Source organism: Muntiacus reevesi, chromosome 11 (genome assembly GCF_963930625.1).
Source record: "Muntiacus reevesi chromosome 11, mMunRee1.1, whole genome shotgun sequence".
In the NCBI taxonomy this organism is placed as follows: domain Eukaryota; kingdom Metazoa; phylum Chordata; class Mammalia; order Artiodactyla; family Cervidae; genus Muntiacus; species Muntiacus reevesi.
In genome coordinates this window covers 26233906-26254934 of record NC_089259.1, presented here as the reverse complement: position 1 = coordinate 26254934, position 21029 = coordinate 26233906, and the positions used below count along the sequence as shown (strand labels likewise).

The following is a 21029-nucleotide window of genomic DNA, read 5'->3' as shown; positions in this document are numbered from 1 at the left end:
TAGGAGCCTATACATACAATGTAGGGTTTGTGGAGATTGTTCTTAAGTAAGACAAAAAACCAAAAACTACAGAAAATTTAAATAAGGTCAGTGGGAAATTATAAAGTTAAAAATGTATTTGCATCACAGGTGATTAAAATAAAGCTAACATCTTGAAAATACTGAGTTCCTACTAAGGGGCAACAGATAATAAAAAATAGACATGAAAGAATAATTTATCCGAAAGTAGGTATAATGGCCATAAACATATGGACACCCAAAATTATCAGTAATCAGGAAATGCAAATTAAAGTAACAATGAATTTTCCCTTTATAACCACGTATTTGATAAAGCATAATAGAAGGATAATACCATCACTCCCTTAAAAGGTAGGGATGCAGAGGAAAAGGGACTGTCATACTTTGCAAATTAAAATGTTAGTTGCAGTATGGCAATATCTTCTGAAAATAAAAGTTCACATACAGTTGGATGTACCAGTCTCATTCCTGAGAAGCTATTCCAAAGAAATAAAAACACAATATAATTTCATAAAAATATATGGACCATGATGTTTATTAGAGCATTGTTCATACAATTAAAATTCTGAAACAAAGAGAATCCCCACAGAAGAGTGGCTGAATTGATCTTCAAAAGAAACTTTAGAAAAATTTCATAAAATAGTATGCAACCACTAAAAAGGATAAATTTTAGCAGAGTCTATACACTTGGCTAGGATTTCTATGAAGTATTTTTGAGTGACAAAAATCTAGTTGTGGAGATGTATGTATTCTATTTCTGTAAGTAATACTAATACACAAGGAGAAAGTATGCATGTACATATATGTATGTGTATGTGTTTGTGAACATGGATATATGTTTACAGCACTAGGCTGTTGTTAACCAGGACGCTGAGTGTGGTTTAGGAAGAAAGGAAGAAATAAATAAGGGTGGGGGAGGAACTTAACTATTTAAAAAGCCAGCATGATCCCCATTTATGTTCTCTTTGTGGAATAATAAAAGGTAAAAGAATGCCAGGCTCCAGTAGTCAGACTTTCAGTCAGTTTTCCTAAGACCTGACTTTTCTACCTTCTTGTTCTTGTGGCTGCTGTTGTTCTGTCAGCAATTATGTTCCAGTTGGCCCGTTGGGGAGAGTTCTTTTTTGTCTCTGCATCCTAAGTAAACACAGGAGCTTCACGTTTCTTTATCGTTCCGTTTGTCAGGCTATGTTCCAGCCACAGAGAAAGACAGAACATTGCACAGATGTTCTGTCATGCTTGACTTTTTAATGGACCTGCCAATTGTCGCTCCAACTTCATGGTATTAGATATTTTAACTAAACTAGAAATCTATACAAGGGAATTTCTGGAGAACTAAAATTCTCTTAATTCCTGGAGTTATAGCATAGTGGGAAGAGAAGCAGGAATTGTGCCTGTAAAAGGCTTTGCATGATAACTCCTGACACTGTAAATGCCAGTAAAACCCTGAGACCAGCTCTTCAAGGCCAGCCACTTGGGTAATAAAGAGCATCGGCAGGGGGTGTTACTGACATCTCCAGGGTGGTCCTGCCGAACAGTTACTCCCTCCCTGATTTTCTCCTTCCTGTTGGGAGGTTCTTTCTTCTCTGGGGCCAGAATTACCTCCTTGGTTCCCTTGACTTTTGTCTAATGATCTTTTTGAAGACCCACTGTGTCTCCTTACTGATAGATCACATGGTTAGTTTAAACCTTTTGTTATATTAACTACCCTTTAAGGCAAATGTACTTTTTAAGGACCCTTGATACAGATCTTGGAAGAGAAACTCAGGCTCTCAAAGCTAATGGATGGAGGGATCCAGACCACACTGACTGGTGGAGGGGGTGGGGTGGGGGTGCTCCTTTCTGCTTACGGGAAGTCCTGCGTTGTTTTCCACGACAAATGCTCTCATAGCAGACTTGTACCTCATTCCCTCCTTGCCTGTTTGTAGCCTGAGTGTCCCGTGATGAACATCTTTTGTGTGTGTTAGGAAACAACTCATGGAATTACTTTGGTGCTCATACTAATGTGGAAAGGTGGAGGGTCAAGTCTGAATATTGGGGAATAAACCTTTCATAGTTTGTCCTCAAAAAACAAACAAACAAACAAGCCAAATGTCCAAAAAACAAGCTTTAGGAATTTCAGGTTTCTCAGAAACTGCACTTGACATGCTGCTTAGAACTGTTGTGTTCCTGTAGAGATGGGCAATTATGGAGAAAGTATTTCTGGGAGCATGGCCACATTAAACACTAGCAACAAAAGACTCCTTGTGGGCTTTGCCACTTTGCATGACCCGCCCCCCTCCCCTTAATCTGAATTTCAGAGACGTTCAAATACCACCGAGAAGAATGGCTGCCTCAGTTTTAAATGTACATCCAGCATGATGCTTTGAGCATCTGTTCTTTGAAAACTGCCGGATTTTGAGGCTGTGGTTATGGGGACTCAGTGTTTGTGAGTTCTTTGTAACTCCCAAGATGTCCACTCTTGAGGACTCTACCTTAATTTGTGGGCTCTGATTTTTGAGGATCTGCAATCATGCAAATGTCCCCGGGAGTGGAAACGGTGATTCTCTAAAGCTCCCCGTGACCTGTTAGGCACTGCGTGACGTCTCAGCGTTTGGATGCTGGGGGAGGCACTGGATGGAGGGGAGCCGGTGGGATGATGCTTTTGGGGACCTGGAGTTTCTGAGAGTTTTTCCCCATTCTTTCTTCTCCCCAATCCCTCTGTTCCCATTTGGAGCTGTGACTCTAATCTGAGGACCAAAACCAGCCTCCCGCACTGGGTGTGATCGCCCCCTGAGGCTCCACTTTGGGGCAGGAAAGTTGGGCACAGAACAGAATTCAGTGAGATAGCGGGAGGGACTGCTGGTGGCCTGTGTGTCCTCCGGGAGAGGCCACTGGACGGGGAAGGGACGCTCTGCAAGCCCACTGCCCCGAGGCCATCTCCCGGGCAGGCCCATCCGACGGGCATTGCCAGAGTTCGCCTCTGAACTTTCCTTTCTTGTGGTTCCAGGGCTGACCAGCTGTCCCTCTGGGCAGAACATTCCTCCTGGTTTTATAGAACTAGCTTCCAGTCACTTTGAGCCTCTTGGTTGCTTTAAGGTGTCTGTACTGTTCTGCGTGGACCCCTGAGTGTGTTTCTCAATGGTGTTCCCCTCACGCGTGCCTAAGATTGAAAGGCTCCCCAGAATAGACCCGGCCCCCCCATCCGCCCGCACTCCCCCCGCCCGCACCGTCTCCCACAGCACTGGAAGGAATGCTTTTGACTTTCTTCACTCCTTGTTCTTCGTAATTCAGTCTCTTGACTGTGAGGTCCCAGTGAAGATGCGTTCATTTAGTGTGTTTCCCTACTCACAGGAAGGGCTTCCCTGATAGCTCAGTGGGTAAAGAATCCACCTGCAATGCAGGAGACCCTGGTTCAATTCCTGGGTCGGGAAGATCTGGTAGAGAAGGGGTAGGCTACCCAGTCCGGTATTCTTGGGGTTCCCTGGTGGCTCAGCTGGTAAAGTATCTGCCTGCAATGGGGGAGACCTGGGTTTGATCCCTGGGTTGAGAAGATCCCCTGGAGAAGGGAATGGCTACGCCATTCCAGTATTCTGGCCTGGAGAATCCCATGGACAGTCCATGGGGTTGCAAAGAGTTGGACACGACTGAGTGACCTTAACTTTGACTTTCCTACTCACAGAATGACATGTGGAAGGGGATTTCCAGCGAGGGAGGCAAGTACAGAAACACGCTCTCTGTCTCACCCTTGTCCCTGCTTCTTAAACAAGTTGTCAATCCTTTGGCGATTTATAAAGGCAATAACTTACAATTCACCCTTGGCTTTAAAATGTACCAGTCAGTAAGACGATAGTGTTCCCACCTCTGCCTATCTTCCTCCAGGACTGGCCCCAGCAGTGGGCCCCCTAAAGTGGGTGGTGGGAGCACAAGCAAGTGGGGGGTCATTATTGCATCTCCTGTGGGAATTTAAAAACTGAGAGACCGACAAAAATTTGATCTCTTTATTATCACCATGAGCTGGCAGTTCTAAATAATTTTAGTGAGATATTTTATTTTTCTATGTTCTAACCAATCACCACAGTTACTGCTGAGTTTTAGTAAAATATATGTAAACTTTTATTAGCATATTTGATTATATATCCTTTAATAAGCCTTTTAATTTATAAGACATTTAATTCAGTGGACTCTCAGCTACAGTCAGCCCCTGACACAGGCAGACTTGGCTCCATGGGTTTGTTCTGATAGTAAGAAAATCAGAGCAAGACCAAGTGAGAGTCTGGAATTGTTCTACCTTGCTTTGGGCATAATTCAGTTCCTGTTTCCAACCCTGTGATTGTTTGGACTGTAGATTTGAAATAAACAATGAGTGATTGTTAAAAAAAAAAAAAAGAACCAGAGCTTGAGTTAATTGAATTCTATCACTTCCTGTGATCTATTAGAACTTCTATTTTTGCTTAAAGTTTAAAACAGTGACCAACATTTAAAACTGAATGACTTCATACCCACTTAGATGGATAAAGTCCAAAAGACGGACGGTCACAAGTTGACAAGGATGTGGAGAAACTGGAATTCTTGTGTGCAGCCACTTTGGAAAATAGTTTGGTATTTTCTTAAAATGTTAAACAAAGATATACTATGTGAGCATCAATTCTAGTAGCTAGTGGAATCACACTAGCATCTCCCCTCCCCTATGGTCCAGCTCCTAGGTATCTACCCATGAGAAATGAATCACTCTCTGTTATTTCTATCACATTCTATTCCTTAGAAGGAGTCATGGAATACAGATCACACTCAGGGAGAGGAGAATTAAGGTCCAACTCTCGAAGGCAGGAGTCACATAATTTGTGGATGTATTTTTAAACCACCCTCTGAGCTCGGTATCATTCTACACTTTTCAGGAGGGAGATGTTTACTGTTGGCAAGTTGATGTTGTAAGGAAGAAATATTTATGCTTTCCTTTTGTCTTCTACTGATATAACATCATCTGTGTTAAGCACAGACCTATCCTTTCCTTCTCTTTATTCTTGCACTCAATATGCCTTCCACAAGTCTTCATTGTTACTGTTTATTTTTTGCTGTCCTCAATACATTCTGAAAATCTCCATACATGCTGGGTTTCAGACTTTCTGACACCTCTGCTAGGTGTTATACCCATCTTTTCAATCTGTTCTCGTTGTTTTGGTAATTTTCATGCCATTAGATATTATTATTACCAGGGCCCTTGAGAATGCTGAGATTTTGATCAACTCTTATGGATGTTCCTTTCCAGCAGGCTCGGAAGGCTCTCTGTGCACAGGAACAAAAGCAGAAAGGAATCAAAAGACGTCTTGATTAACAGATGTGCAAATGTCTGAGAATTATAGTCAAGAGCAAGTGCTCCCACTTGCCTCTGAACCTAAACCTTAGGACTGAGCGGGCCCCCTCACACCACAGGGCTCGTTGGCGATCCATCCATGTATCTGGTTGCACTTACCGGGCCGGCTGCGTGCATAGAGGAGGGGGCACGTAGGTCTGGTACCACTTGGCTATGCTGTGACCACGTCCAAACAGGGTCACATGGCTCAGTGATCACACTCCCATCTCCCCTCCCCTGGCAGGTGCTGAGAGGGGCTGGACAGAGTGGCCGGGCTGGAGAAGGGGTGTATGTTGTCCCTATCTCACGTGCCCTTCGCCGTTTTCAAGCCTTAGTCTTAGTGGGTTGCCATTTTCTATTCCAAGGGATCTTCCCAACCCAGGGATCAAACCCGCATCTCTTGTGTCTCCTGCATTAGCAGGCGACTTCTTTACCACCCACGCCACCAGGAAGCCCTCGTGAGGAGGCTATTTTCAATTATACTCAAAATGTCACTCTTTAGAAGGTCTGCTCAGCCAATCCCTCTAGGTGTTCTCACAGCCAACAGAGCTTCCTGACTTGCACGCCTGGTCCCTGAGTTCATCATCCTGTCCTGGAGAGACCCTCCTCATTAAGGGGAGAAGCAGAGCAAAGCTCAGTTCGCATGTGTCTCAATCCTGGTTGGGTGATTTCAGGAAGGTCTCTTGTCCTTTCTGAACCTCAACTTACTCCTGTAAAAAAGAGAGATAATGGTATCTATTTCACTGGGTTGTGGTGAGGTTGATGCCTACTATATTGTATATACATGTACTCATGTATGTGAGTTTGTATGAAAACTCCTTGTAAACAGCAAGACCCTGATGATGCATGCAGCTGTCATTGTTTTACCACTTTTTAGTTAGTGGGAAGTTTATTCCATGTATGGTGATGATCTGAAGTAGGAAGACAAAGAGCCTATAGCATACAGGGCATCAGGAAGTTCCCCAGATGTTTATATTTCTAGGTTTGAAGTTCTGGTTGACCGTGGGTTCCCTCTCACTAGGCGTCAAAATTCCACTTGGAATTGTGTCCTGGGAATCGCCACTGTGGGAGAGTCTTTGCCCCGTTTGCGTGGCTCACAGGGTGTCCCCTTGGGTCTGTTTCCAATCTCTGCATAGCATCTTGACCCTGGAATGTAGGAACATGAGGAGGTATTTGTTTTACACTCCCTAATCCTTGAACAAAAATTACAGAGTTCTTCTGCCTTCTCAGAGAAAGACTGTCCCCATCTTGTTCTTATTCAGTTTGGAGAAGCGACAGATGTTGCTGTGTTTATGATTGGTTAAAATTCCTTCATTTCATGTAAAGGCAGGCTAAATGCTTGCTTTGTGATTATCTGAACCCTGAACGGTGACTGTCTGAAAAGTAAACAAGGCAGCTAAACTACAATACTGAATCACTGCTTTAATGTTTTTTAGGCTTCGTGCATATGCTGCTGGGTTTATACCGGAACACTGCAAACTGATAGAAAACTGAGAATACATCTCTTCTCCTTTGCCACTTTCAAGTGTTTTTTGTGTTTTTTTAAAAATAATTTTATTTATTTATTTTTTATTATGCGTCTTCGCTGCATGCAGTATGTGGGCTTCTCATTGTGGAGCACAGGCTCTAGGCACTCAGACTTCAGTAGTTGCAGCTCGTGGGTTCAGTAGTTGTGGCTGCCTTGTGGCATGTGGAATCTTCCCAGATCAAGGATCAGACTTGTGTCCCCTACACTGGCAGGTGGATTCTTAATCACTGGACCACCAGGGAAGTCCTCAAGTCTTATTTGAGTTGAACGTTCAGTTTCATGCAGTTCTAGGAGAGGAATCGTATTCTGGAGTATGTGTTTCTTGTGTGTGGGGTCCCAGAGGGTGGCTCCAGTAGATCCCAGTGGTGGGCAGTCTCCTTCCCAGTAACTGCTCTTTGGAGAGCACATTTAATTTCAGACAACTGAATAACTTTATTTCTCCACAATAACTTAAACTGCCTATCTCTGTGGAAGTCAGCACACTCTACCTGTGGCTCAAATAGAATCAATAGCCAAGCCTGTTTCCTTTTATTTTTCTCTGTAGATGAGGGAACCGAAGAGAAACTGGAGGAGCATGATAAAACCAATGATACCCCCATATCTCCAGTGGTCTTATTTTTTGGTTCAGTGCTCCCCTTGTCTCCTTGTCTGGCATCAGAGCCTTTCTTTCCTGTTATAAGGATTTCAGACATTAGCAGGTGTGTGGGAGCTATTTTTGGAATGGTCTTCCCTGGTGGCTTAGATGGCAAAGAATCCACCTGCAATGCAGGAGACCTAGGTTGGATCCCTGAGTTGGGAAGATACCCTGGAGAAGGGAATGGCAATAAGGAGTAGCCTGAAATGATACTACCACATTAAAAAAAAAAAAAAAAGCCTAACCCTGAAAATCACCTGGTCTTGTTCTTAGATGGTTAAAGTGGGTGGACTTCCTAACGAACTCTTGTCCATTTGGAGTGTGTGAGAATCCAGCCCCCAGAAAGGCAGGGTCCCTTCTCCCTGGCTGGCACCTCTGGATATGGGTGCTTCCTTGGGTACAAATTTCCTGACAAAGCTGTGCATTACAGGATTGAGACAATGCAGATACTACACACACACTTTGGAAATTTCTTCAGAAGAGCTTGGAAACAAAGGAGTGGGGGGTGGGGCATCTCAGAGAAGAAAAGATGAGAGATGAGGTTTAGACAGCTTTGAAGTAGTGGAGGGAAGAGAGACAGGGGGAAGGAAGAGGCAGGTGGGAGGAGGCTCCATGGAAGAGCCCTCCTGAATTCAGGCAGAGCTCCCACCCCTGACTGTCCAGGGGCACAGCACCCAAGCCTCCCAGAGAAGCCGTGACCAGGTGGGGAAACAATCCTGCCCGCTTTAACCATCTAAGAACACCAAGATCAGGTGACTTTCAGGGTTACTTTTTTTTAAAATGTGGTAGTATCATTTCAGGCTCTTCCTTAGTGCCATTCCCTTCTCCAGGGGATCTTCCCCACTGAGGGATCCAACCTGGGTCTCCTGTATTGAAGGTGGATTCTTTATCATCTGAACCACCAAGGAAGCCCATTCCAAAAATAGTTCCCATCTACCTGCTGATACCTGAAATCCTTGTAACAGAAAAGCCCCTGATGCCAGGCGAGGAGATAAAAGGCTTCATTATGCAAATCTCCAGTGGAGCAGCTCCATCTGAAACTCATTCACATGAAAATGTCCTCAACCAGCTTTTCAGCTGATGGGGTGACTGATAACCCATGGAGATGGCAGAGGCGTCTGCCACCCTTGACGTGAGGACAGGCACGGGAGAGGGAAGGTGAGGAAGCCCTCACACAGCTCTGGCACCACTATGCCCACAGGAACCGCCTGTGGTTTCCCGAGATGGCTCAGGTTTAGAGTACATCCGTGAGTCCATGGTGTCTTGATCTTCTGGGTCTTAGGGTGGAGCCATGCGGTCAGCGTGCAGATAAAGTGCTGGGTCCTCAGCTGGGTGAGTTCCTATTTGTTGTCAGCGCTGGTTGTTCATCACATCCCAAACCTGGGGACACGGGTGTGAGAGTAAGGCGACCTGGGGTCTCTCCACCCCTTCCCTGTGGGAGGCTGAGCAAACAGCGCTGGCAGAAGGGGAGTGCCTCTGGGGTCAGGTTTGGGTCAATGAGCTGGAACCCGAGCCCCTTGTGGCTGAAGCTTTAAGTTGCATCTTACCTGGTCATTTCCCTGGTGTGTGTGTTGTCTTAGCACAAGTGACACCTGGTCTCGGGTGTGCTGTGGGGATTTAGGAAAGCACTTGGGCCAGCTGCATAAGGAGGCATCAAGGGGGGAGAACTGGGTCTTCTTCAGGAGAGTTCTTTCCGGATTCGGACTCTCATGCCATTGTGGGGCCCAGCAGTGCCCTGACAGGTCACGGTCAAGGTCAGCAGGGGTGGGTGTGAGGACAGCCAAGCCTGTGAGCTCACAGGCAGGGGGCGCTCTTCTCGAGAACACCCCTAAGTATCTGGGGGACCTTGGAGACGGGCTCGGAACTGGAACTCAGAACGAGGAGGACTTGATCGTCTAGACCTGAGGACTGAGCGTTCCCGGCTGGGACAGGCAGGCATCCAGCACGTCTGCGATGCTTGTGGGAGGCCTGCCTTCCTCGCGGGGGTGTGGCAGAGGGGGCCCACACCGAGCAAGCCTAGCTCTCAGAGGTGCTGTTTCCTCCCGTCACTGTGTTCTTTTCCTTTACAAGGAAGAGGTCTTGGCAAACTGATGAACTGATCATTCCCACCGCTGTAATTTTAGCAGCTCCGCTGGAGCCAGAGGGAAGATAATCAAACAGCGCGTCCTTTTGAGTAGTTCTTTACTCCAGGCGCTTGGTAAGTGTTTCCCTGACTATCTAATCTGTCTCTTTCCTCTAATTTTATTTTCCTCTGTGGAGCTCCCCTGGTCAATTATTTATCTTGTTTCTCGGCTGTTTTCTCCTCTAGACCATAAGTTCTGTGAGGACAGGGTTTTTTTGTTTGTTTGTTTGTTTTTGGTTTGTTTTGTTCACTGATTTTATTCACTGTTTTATTTACTGAATGCCTAGAACAGTGTCTGGCACATCTTGAGTTCTCCACGCATACTTGCCGAATGAATGAACTAATCAAACTGTCCTATTTTCTGCAAGCAGATGTTCAGCATTTGCTAATTTCAGAAACAGCCACATTTAACTTCTTGGAAGACCAGCTCATGTGCCATTCTCAGTGCTATGGGAGAGCTGAAGTAGCCAAATGCAAAATGTGTTATTTCACTAGCTTTGGAATACTCCACACTAGGTTATGACTTCCAGAATGGCTTCTGTCATCTTTATGCCCAGTTTTCAGATGCCCAGTTCATTTTAAATACTTATAGAATGGTGTAGCATGAAGTGTCCTAAGAGATGGAGTTTCAGAGCCAAGACATGGTCCATGTCCCTAAGAGCTCACAGTCTAGTGGGAGAGTTAGATTTATTGCCAAATGATGTGGTTCATGCAATAAGAGTACTGTTAAGGAAGCAGGTGGATTTCAGATGGGTGGTCAGCAAAGCCCATGGAACAAGTGATGCCCAAATAGGGTTCTGAGAAATTGATAGGCTATCACATGACCAACAAGATGGGGAGAAGGTCCATGCCAACTCACAGAGATGTGGAAGAGTGACTTGGTATCACTGGACCATTCTGTGCTTGTCAGGAGAGGCAGGGACAACACAACTGAAGTGAACATGGGTTGTACCTCTAGCTGTGGGTCCTGGTCACTCTCTTAATGTTTCAGATGCGTCCTGCTGGTGGCTGGGCACCGCCACCTGGGCAGTTCAGAGTCATTGCAAGCCCTGGGTGAACAGATTTACTCCACTTGGCCAGGGTCTGTTTTATCCCTTCACGTTAACTTTCTGAGAAGAAATTAGATGACTGATTTTTTTTGTGTGTGTGTGTGTGGCCAGATATCAAAAGACAGAAGTAGAACAGTTTCACACCAAAGAATTTCATGAGGTAGACTCAGAATTAAGTTTGAATTCATATGCTCTAGGGTCCCTGAAAGACACTGGTTGTGTGTGGCTGCTAGAAGGACAACAATGTTCTTCTTTCACAAAGAGGAGGGAAAGGGACAGTGGGAATTCCTCCTTGTGCCTATGAAAGCAAAACTTGCAAGTAATGGGGAAAAGCGTGAAGGAGAGGAGCAGAGGGCAGAGTTTGGATCATTTCTATGGGGGCATATGGTCTTTTGGGGCTGCTGTGACTTTTTTAGCCTTAGTGGAGACTGAGAGCTCCTGCTTGCTTAATTAGAGGCTACCTTTGTCATCTTTTAGAAGTAAAGCTTAGAACAAGTACTGATCCCTCAGTGTCTGCAGGAGATTGGTTCCAGAACCCCCTTCAAGTACCAAAACCCAGGGATTGCTCAAGTTGTTTATATAAAGAGGTATTATTGTTCGTTGTTCACTCAATCATGTCCAGCTCTTTGTGACCCCCATGGAGTGCAGCACGCCAGGCCTCCCAGTCCTTCACTATCTCCCAGAGTTTTAGCTCAAACTCATGTCCATTGAGTCAATGATGCCATCCAACCATCTCATCCTCTGTCGTCCCCTTCTCCTCCTGCCTTCAATCTTTCCCAGCATTGGAGCTTTTCCAGTCAGTCGGCTCTTTGCATCAGGTGGCCAAATTATTTGAGCTTCAGCCTCAGCATCAGTCCTTCCAATGAATATTCAGTGTTGTAGTATTTGCATATAACCTACAAACATCCTCCCATATACTTTAAATCATCTCTAGATTATTTATAATACTTAGCACAATGCAAATGATATGTAAATAGTTGTAAATACAATGGAAATGCTATGTAAATAGTTGCCAGTGCACAACAAATTCAAGTTTCATTTGGAACTTTCTGAAATTGTTTTTCATTTTTTGGAGTATTTTTGATTCGTGGTTGGTTGAATCCTTGGATGCAGAACCCGCAGATGTGGAGGGCTGACTGCACTGTACAAGGATGCAAAGCCAGAGGCTTAGACTCAGGTTTGGCTACTCTTCATGGTCCAGTGGTGCTGCCATAAGTTGCATCATCAAGTCTCAATTTCTTGTGCACTCAGAAAAACGGGAATATAGCTAGAGCTCACAGAATCCTTCATAAAATACTATAAAGGTGTTCTTATAACTCCAGATTTTAGAACAGTGAAATGTAAAAGAAATCCCTACCCATCACTATAATGGTTTAGATACAGGTTAAGACACCCATTCTGCTAGTGAAGGTCTGTAGATAACAATCTATACTTTTATATAAATCTTTATATTCGGGAGAGATTTGACTACAGTACAGAGGTGTCAAACTCATAGTGAGCTTTTTTCTTTTTTTAAATGGCATGCAATTTTATAGAGAAATCTTCCTCAGGAAGCAGGTTTTCCATTTACATGATGAAGCATGAAACTCAACATGTATTATAGAGAAAAGAGGGGTATATTTAATGTATATAAATTTATTTACCTTGGCAATTAGTTATTTACAATTGATGATTGATACCAACAACTGAGGTAAAGATATACATGAGGTATAAATATATTATTTAAAGGCAGTATATTTTATTTCCATTGGCAAGATAACAATGCATAAAATACTGTGGTATTTGACAACAAGGTTGATGCATCTTTCTCCTCTTTTGTTTTTTTTAAAGATGCACTGTGTTGTAGGCAGCAGGGGTGTACTTAGTACGTGCATAAAAAATAAAAAGGTAATCTGAAGAAAAAGGGAGTCAGAAATCAAATCACATTGTTTTTATTCTAAGTGTCCCCTTGATCTCGGCTTCTCAGGCTGTGGTCTTTGCCCTGAAGCTGGTTCAGAATCCTGAATCTCAGGCCTGCCTGAGACTGCCTGAATCAGAGGCTCATTGGAACAAGATCTCCAGGTGATCCGTGTGCTGCTAAGGCTGGAAAAGCCCTGCTCTTGGTGACCTGACACTGTTCACCCTTTGTGCCCGTCACACCGCCTGAAAACACGCGGGCCCGTCTCTGGAGTGGGGCCAGCAGTAAGCTAAGTTAAAGCTCACTGACAATCCTGCCTGTAACCTGGCACGTGCGGTTAAATTTAGGGTGTGGGTTTGTGCGGTTAAATTTAGGACGCGGGTTTGCTTTGCTCGCAGAGCAGTGCGCAAATGGAAAACTGGGGGTTTGCCGCCACCTTCTTCGGTAGGCAAGGAAACAAAAAAATTCCTCGATTACAATTCAGACAGTATGATTTTACTTGTACCATCCAGAACTCATTTATAGCATTTTTATTCCTCTCAATAAAAGAATTGCACATTGCTGATAAAAGAAAACATTACATAAACATACAATATAAAAAGAAAACACTGTTTTTTTTCCCCTCCAACACCAATTGCTAAGTTATGATACCAATCTCTCCCTGAAATCAAACACAATAAATTATCTTCCTCTCTAGAGTTGCTGAATTACAATTTAAAAAACCCAACTTAAAATCCATCAGCAATTGGTTAAGGATAGTCAATTTGCTTAGTCCATACAATAATAAATAAGGTTCAGTCACATGCATAGCTAGCTTGACTGACTAATGAAGAAACATGGACTTAACAAACCTGTTTACATTTTCTAAAGCTAATTGAAGAACACAGTTTTGGTCTTAATGTTAGTTTAAAACCCTGTCTTTCATATTGCAGAACTTTAACGAGTAATATCTTAAGAGCATCATACGTAGCAATATTAGAACTCCCTGAAGCTGTAATGGTCCAGGACTCTTCAGTGACCAGCATCTCCCTTTATCTGGTGTCCAGAGTTAAATTCAGTGCAAGATGTTGGTAAGAAAATGTCAATTAACTGTGACCATTAAATAGGCCACTGGTCAAATAGAATGACATTTAAGAACATTATGCAATGTATCTATGAAACCTCAACAAAACACAGAGGCTCCCTTTGGCTGTGAATATGCCAAGGCTATTATATTCAGCTCTAATCAGCAGGGAAATACAGGTTCTGTTTCAGTCACTGGAGCTGACTCCAGTGGTCCATGGGCGTCTGGCATTTCACTGAAACTGTATCTGCCGGCCCCATGGCAACTGGTAAGATAGTCTTAAATCTGGTAACGGCTACTCACCCACTTCTCTGCTTTAAAGAGGACTATTATTTTCCTCGCTTTATCCAACACCCCACTTTCAGGTTTTGAATGATACAAACTGACAACATGTGAGAACCATTTAATGTGTTTTCCTTTGGTTGGCTAATCTTTGGTAAAACATCAGGGCAGGCAACTTGTTTTCACACTTTGGTGTTAGCAGCAGATTCTGCTCAGCTTACAGGGCGGTGGGGACACAGGGCCCAGAGAGACTTGGAAAGAACCATGTGGGGAAGGGACTCACCTGATCAGATGCATTCCTTTTCAAAATACGCAATTATATATAAAGTTGATATTTTACATATATACAGTAAAGATAGAGATATACACACATATGTACATATGCTATACATACATTTATTTACAGTTAATGATAATGCTTCTTAGAAGCCTTTAAATAGCAAAATTAGCAAATGCACAAGGAATAATCCATTTAATCTTAAGTAACATAGATAAATGTTCTGATTTTTAAAAATATTATATTAGTAGGGATGTAGCCGTCTCCAGGAAGGCTAGGAAAAGTTCTCAGAAATTCTTGCATCTTCGACATTCCGACTTCTCAGTGCTTCTGCTTTTGAGCATTAACTTTGTCAATCGGTTTCTCTCTCTCTCTTGCTTTCTCACGCTCACACTCTCTCCCACAAGTGTTTGCTTCTGCTTCTTCTTCCCTGAGTTTGATGTCACACTTGGGAAAACTCAGATTTTAGTTTCTGGACCCTCAGCAATGAGGGGCTGAAAAGAGTTTCTAATTCTGGCAACTTCCGCCGCACACAGGTGTCCAAAGCCTTTATTGTACCATTCTGGGGAGTGACCTCTGTGGGGACAAAAATGGGGAGGGAAGTGGGAAGCCTCTTCCACATCACAACAGTTTGTCACGGCTGCGCCTGTTCCCTGCCTGTCAGTCCGCCTGCCTTCCCCGAGGGGCTGCTGCTCCGAGGATCTGAGAACCTCATTCTGTCAATGGGGGCCCATGAAAATGCCTTCCTGGCCAAGGATTCAGTCTGTCTTTGCAGGATTCACTGGGTGCTTTCAAATGATAGCATCCTCTCAGGGACAAGTCTGACTTAATTCAAGAACTTATGGAGAAAACCCAGTTTATATCCACCCAGACCAAGAACTCAGTTTAGCATCATGAATGCGTTGAAAAAGGTTGGATTTCAATTAGTTCTTTCTCATACGAGGGCAACTGGAGGGAGCAGAAAAGAGACAGGCTGGAAAGAAACATAAGAGGACTCGTATTTACTGAGCATCTACTATGTGCCAGGCTCCAGTGCTGGCGTTTGCCCTGTGAGAGAGGCACAGGAGTACACGTGGGACAAAATGGAAAATAAAGACGAGCATGGGACCTTCTCCTGAAAGTCAGAATTTTAGCAAGGCTGGGAAGAGAAGTGAGGGGAATGATTCGTAATCATCGAGACAACGTGTTAGTGGTCAGGAGGAGAAAAGGACAGAGCAGTAAGGGATCAGATGGGAAAGAGGGCCCTGTGCCTGCCACCTCCAGGAGCCCACACTCACCTCAGGTCCACCCTGCAGATGTGGGTCAGCCGTGACTTGCCCGAACCACACGGCTCTATCAAGTACTGAGAGTCCATCACCACAGCCCGCACGCCGCCCATGAGCTGGGCTTCCTCGTGTTCCACGGACAGGGACACTAGGGTACACATTCCTTTGGGCAAATCAGTCTTCCAGGTTCTGCAGCAAAACAAACCCACACGTGGGAATTATGGCTGAGAGAGAAAGAAAACCCTGAGCATGGTGCTGAGGCTTACGCTGACATTTTCTTGCTCAAATTCCAAGCCCAGTTACTTGGATTCAGTTAATGGTTCTCACAAGTGTGTGTAAAGTTTACACAGTGCGGTGCAAAGCAGGGGTCTCATCCCTCTGATCCAGAGGTCAGAAACGACTTTGTAGTTTTTAGAGATTCTTTCCAAATCCCAAACTGAGGCTGCAGAGACTCCTGCACATTCCTGAAGGGCTCACTGGTCCCACCATTTGGGAATCGGGACATGCTCATTCAGTTCTCTCACCAAACATCTACTGGATGTGCCAAGCTATGAGAAGCCACTGAAGACGCAAAGATCTAATCAGGAGGAGGAACAGAGCTCCAGAGAGAACTCTAAAACACTCTGACAAGCATAGTGATAGGCTGTGCAAGGACAGCTCTGAGACCATGCACATGGAAGGCTTCCTGGAGGAGGTGATGCTCCACTCAAGTCTGAAAGGATACATGAGCTGATGATGCTCAGTTAGAAGAAAACTAGACACATGTGGACTGCTAACTGCCTTCAAATCCTTGAGAGGCTCCTGAGTGGGAGAAGAAATAAATACAGTTGATTTGATTCCAGAAAGCAGAGATAATGAAGGCATGTTTCAATCCAGTGCAGAGAAGAACTGTCTCACAATGTGCACCCTTCAAAAATGGAATGGACTGTATAAGGAGTAGTGAGCTCACTGTTACTGGAGCTATTTAAACATAGAAGGTGGTACCATTTAGGAAAAGTTGTAGATGGAAGTCAGGAACCATGAGAGCATCTCTGTAGCAACCATTTCTACCACAGGATATAGGTTTGATTATTATAATCTCAGTTATTATGTCACAAATCCTATCCCCTTGCTTAGTTATCTCATCTATAACTTTATCCTCTTCTACCACACAAGAAACATATTACCAAGAAACTTGGGGATAAGCAAGCCCAACACAAACTTCTTAGCAACTTCTCCATGGGTATGACCATTCTCTTTTCATGCATGATGCTGTGATTAAGAACAAAGACTGAAAGTTGCATAGATTTGTGGGGATAAAATGGAAAAAAGGCTTCAGTGACTATAACTGGAACCTCCTGAGGAACTAGAGAAAGGGATGACATAGACATGAACATGGTAATCCTGAAAGGAGACCACCCATGGCACTTTCTACCTCTCGTATCATAACCACAAGGAATTCCTGCTGCAAGCAACATGTCTGGTTCATTATTCATCTTGGGTGCCGAGTTCTCCTCCCTCAGCCTCATGGTCCACCCACCTTCTCCTTTAAGTCTTGGATCAAATATCAACACAGTGAGACTCTACTCTGACCACTATATTTGAAATTCTACTCCTTTCTATCCCTCTATCTTACGTATCACCCTAAGAGAAGTAACCCCTTCATGGATCACAGCCTTGTGAGAGCTAGGTGATAAAGAAGGCTGAGCACCAAAGAATTGATGTTTTTGAACTGGGGTTCTGGAAAAGACTCTTCAGAGTCCCTTGGACTATAAGGAGATCAAATCAGTCAATCCTAAAGGAACTCAACCCTGAATATTCATTGGAAGAATTGATGCTGAAACTGAAGCTCCAATACTGTGGCCATCTAATGTCAACAGCAACTCAACAGAAAAGACCCTGATGCTGAGAAAGATTGAGGGTGGGAGAAGGGGGTGGCAGAGGATGAGATGATTAGATAGCACCACCGACTCAATGGACATGAATCTGAGCAAACTCCGCGAGACAGTGAAGGACAGGAGAGTAGTAAGCTGCAATCCATGGGGTCACAGAGTTGGAAATGACTTAGCGACTGAACAACAACAGAAAAGATAAGAAATCCTAGTCCCCTTGCTTATTCTTTATTGATTCTTTCTAATAAAATATAAATCTCAAGATAGCAGGACTGTGGTCTGCTCACAGCAGTATCTTGAGTCTCCAACAGTGCCTGGCACAAGGCTGGGATGGAATGAGACTCTAGAAATGGCAGGCGGGTGGCACTGCAGGAGGAGTGGAAGAAGGGCTGTTCCATTAATGGACTCTGGCCCTCAGCCTCCTCTAAGGGGAGTGGAGAGTGGGCCATGGCAGGGCTCCAACCCACCAGTTCCCAGGGCTGCCATCCTGGAACTATTTGACTTCTTGCTTGCAGCAGTGAAGGTGTAAAATTTAAGTTCCAATGAGATGAGCCATGCTTACAGTTGCCCACATTCTCCACTAGGATCCCATCATGGCTAAGATGAACACGTATACTTGGGGGAAAAAAAATGACCCTTGAAATTCAAAGGCAGACATAGCCCATGTGAAAAGTAATCTTTAGTTTGCTATCAAGACTAGTTTAATAAAGAAACTATTTTAAATATACATTTGGGGATTTCAGTAGTGATTTTTTTTAATACCACTAATATATGAGAAAAGATGGTATTCACCATCAGTTATCAGTAAAAAAAAGAATTTACTTAATTATATTTTTTGGGGGGTTGTCAGTATCCTCCATCCCCATTCTTTCTGATTCAGTACAGACTCACCAGCCAACACACACAGCTCCACTGTTCCACTGCCTACTGTTAGTTGAGCATCCCACCTAAACCCTGAGAACAGGGGTCTGGAACTCAACTCACAAATCTATTAGAAGCAATATTTCAGCGGATAAGCTCAGAGTCTCAAGCCTTGTCAGGCCCTGAAATCTTTCTGAACATTCGAATGTCTCAGCATAGTTGGACCTTCAGGGCTGGGCCAAGGTTTCCATGCATGGGGATGACTTATGAACACGTGAGGGCTTCCCTGGTAGCTCAGAGAGTAAAGAATTTGCGTGGAATCCAGGAGACCTGGATTAGATCCCTAGGTCTGGAAGATCCCCTGGAGGAGATCAAGGCAACCCACTCCAGTATTCTTGCCTGGAGAATTCCATGGACAGAGGAGCCTGGCGGGCTACAGTCCATGGGGTTGCAAAGAATTGCACACGACTGAGTGACTGAGCACAGCCTGAATGTGTGAAGTTATACAGATGAATTCTGAAGTTACACACACTCCAGATGGAGAGCCACACCACCAAAGACTTGCGGAGAAAGTCTCCCAGGCGGAGAAAAACAAAATCAAGAGAAAAGTCAGTGAGATTCAATTTGCATAATTTGGCAGAAAGTACAGCTGGACAAAGAGCAGCTCTTCTTGGGACTCCGTTCTGAGGAAATGAACGATATTTATGGCCTAATAAACCGTGTGCTCCATAATGAAAGGAGCCATAAGAGAGCGTGGCAGAACTGTAAACTGGGTGAAAGAAGCAGGAGGTCGGGCATGAATACGGCAGTCAGTTTTCACCGAAGGAAATGAACTGAGGGCTGGCGCTAGTGTTCCCAGAGGAGGCTGAACTTAGGTGGGAGAACGCAGCGAAATGCTTCCATCTGCAGCTCTCATCCTGCTTTTGGAGCAGAGGGTCAGGCTCACCTGAGAACCACGAAGTCCCTGGAGGGGTGGGGCGCCATGCTGTTCAGCACGTACTGATAGACTTCTGTCTGTTTGTCCAGCGTTTCCACCACCTTCCACTGCACGAAGTCCTCGTCCCACAGGTGGCGCTCCCTCAGCACGCGGTTCAGAACCACCGAGGGGGGCGCCTCCACCTCCGCGGAAGCCTTCCACAGCCTCAGCGGGGGCCCGTCTCCCACCTGGGGAAAGACACCCGCAGCGGCTGAGACGTTGCTGGTTCCAGCAGAACCTACCAGGCTTCACTGGGTGTTGAAAAAGCCTCATCGATTATGGAGCTTGAAAGTGATTCTGTACACCTCAGGTTTAAAATGTTCACCCTTAAGCTTAAGAGAAGAGTGGTAATAAAAACGATAACCAGCAGCACACAGTGCTCCCTGTGGGCTAAGCATTGTTCTGATTTTTAGTTTTTTATTTCCCATTTTTTAAAATTAATTTTTATTGGAGTATAGTTGCTTTCTAGTGTTGCCTTAGTGTTTGCAAAGTGAATCAGCTATACGTATACCTATATCTCCTCTCTCTGGATTTCCTTCCTATTTAGGTCAACACAGAGCACTGAGTTACCCGTGCTACAGGGTTATCTCATTAGTTATCTATTTTATCCACAGTATCCATAGTGTATATATGTTCTCTGGTGGTGGTCCTGTTATTATGTCCATTATGCAAATGAGAACATGGAGGCACAGACAGGTGTGTGACTCGCCCAGCGTCACACAGCTCGGGGGCAGAGCCAGGCTGGGTCCAGAAGGGTGGCTCCACAGTCTGCCATCTGATTACACAGTCAGACTCTGGTGCAGAGCCTTGCCCAGTTCCCGTGTGTGACACGCCCTGGAGACAGAGAGGCCACTTTCGGAGGCTGTTCGCTGCAGCTCCTCAGGAGTAACTTCCTAAGACCCGAGTTACCTTTCTGAAAGCCAGCTCTGTGTTGTCTGTGCTGGGACACGTGACCCATCCTCTGAACTTCTCCTTGGCTTCCTTCTGGAGGCCCTGCACGAGGTGTTCCAGGTACGTGTGGCAAGTGGCCCCGCTGTCCTCCAGCTGGGCCCCCAGCTCTTCCAGAGTTGGCGGGTGGATCTCAGCCTCCACATACGAATTATGAGACTGGGCCACCATCTCGAGCGGGACCTGAACCAACGGGTACACAGAAGAGCAACACAGAAATGCTGAGACTAATAGAGAAAGTGAAGGAGCGTCACCGAAAACCACGGTACTGGTGACAGGCCGGGTGCCATGGGGCAAGAGATGTTTGTCTGAGATCAGTGACAGCGGGCGGGAGCAAGGGCTTCTGAAAGTCAGGAAACCCAGATATGTTTGAGGCTATATTTATTATTCAGAACATCGCCACGACTTCCCATTCATCCTTTCCATTTTTCTTTGATTTTACTTGTCATATATTTTTATTCAGTTTGGCAAAACCTGGACTCAGGAAACTTAAAAAGTGCACAGACTTAAGGGGAACATCAAACATGACTCAGAAAACAGCTTTACCTTTTTAGCACACTTTTTCCTTTTGCAAATGCCAGTTTTGCCACAAAAAGGATGCCAGAAGTCTAGTTCACTTACTCCTTTGGCATGTCTGTGGCTGTATTCATAAGCTGTCACTGATTCAAAGTTAACAGCGATTGTTCAGTATCCCACACACATACACTGAATCTAATCAAGTCCTGAGGTCACATCAAATATACTATAGTTGGCTGGCCTAGGACCTGGCATGGGAACTTGATGCAACCGTTTTTATAAACATTATCATCATGGTAAACCCAAGTGTCTTTAACTGTCAAAGCCTCAACTTCGGGGTTGTCTCCTCATATTTCTGGGAGGCACTATTCATTGTACCATTGTCCAAAAAAA

The 21029-nt window shown here is 44.7% G+C and overlaps 1 protein-coding gene across 7 annotated transcripts in view; it reads right to left on the bottom strand.

Annotated features, from left to right (window-relative positions):
• Positions 1-12277: 12277 nt before the first annotated feature.
• Positions 12278-21029, bottom strand: part of STARD13 (StAR related lipid transfer domain containing 13) — a 221877-nt gene continuing 213125 nt past the window's right edge. For all 7 annotated transcript variants that reach the window (XM_065901729.1, XM_065901731.1, XM_065901727.1 and 4 more), the window contains exons 11-14: positions 20082-20303; positions 19143-19360; positions 15477-15653; positions 12278-14775 (exon numbers count right to left, since the gene is read on the bottom strand). In XM_065901729.1, the coding sequence (XP_065757801.1) occupies positions 14658-14775; positions 15477-15653; positions 19143-19360; positions 20082-20303 (735 nt within the window). In that variant the 3' untranslated portion in view covers positions 12278-14657. The remainder of the gene's footprint in view (positions 14776-15476; positions 15654-19142; positions 19361-20081; positions 20304-21029) is intronic.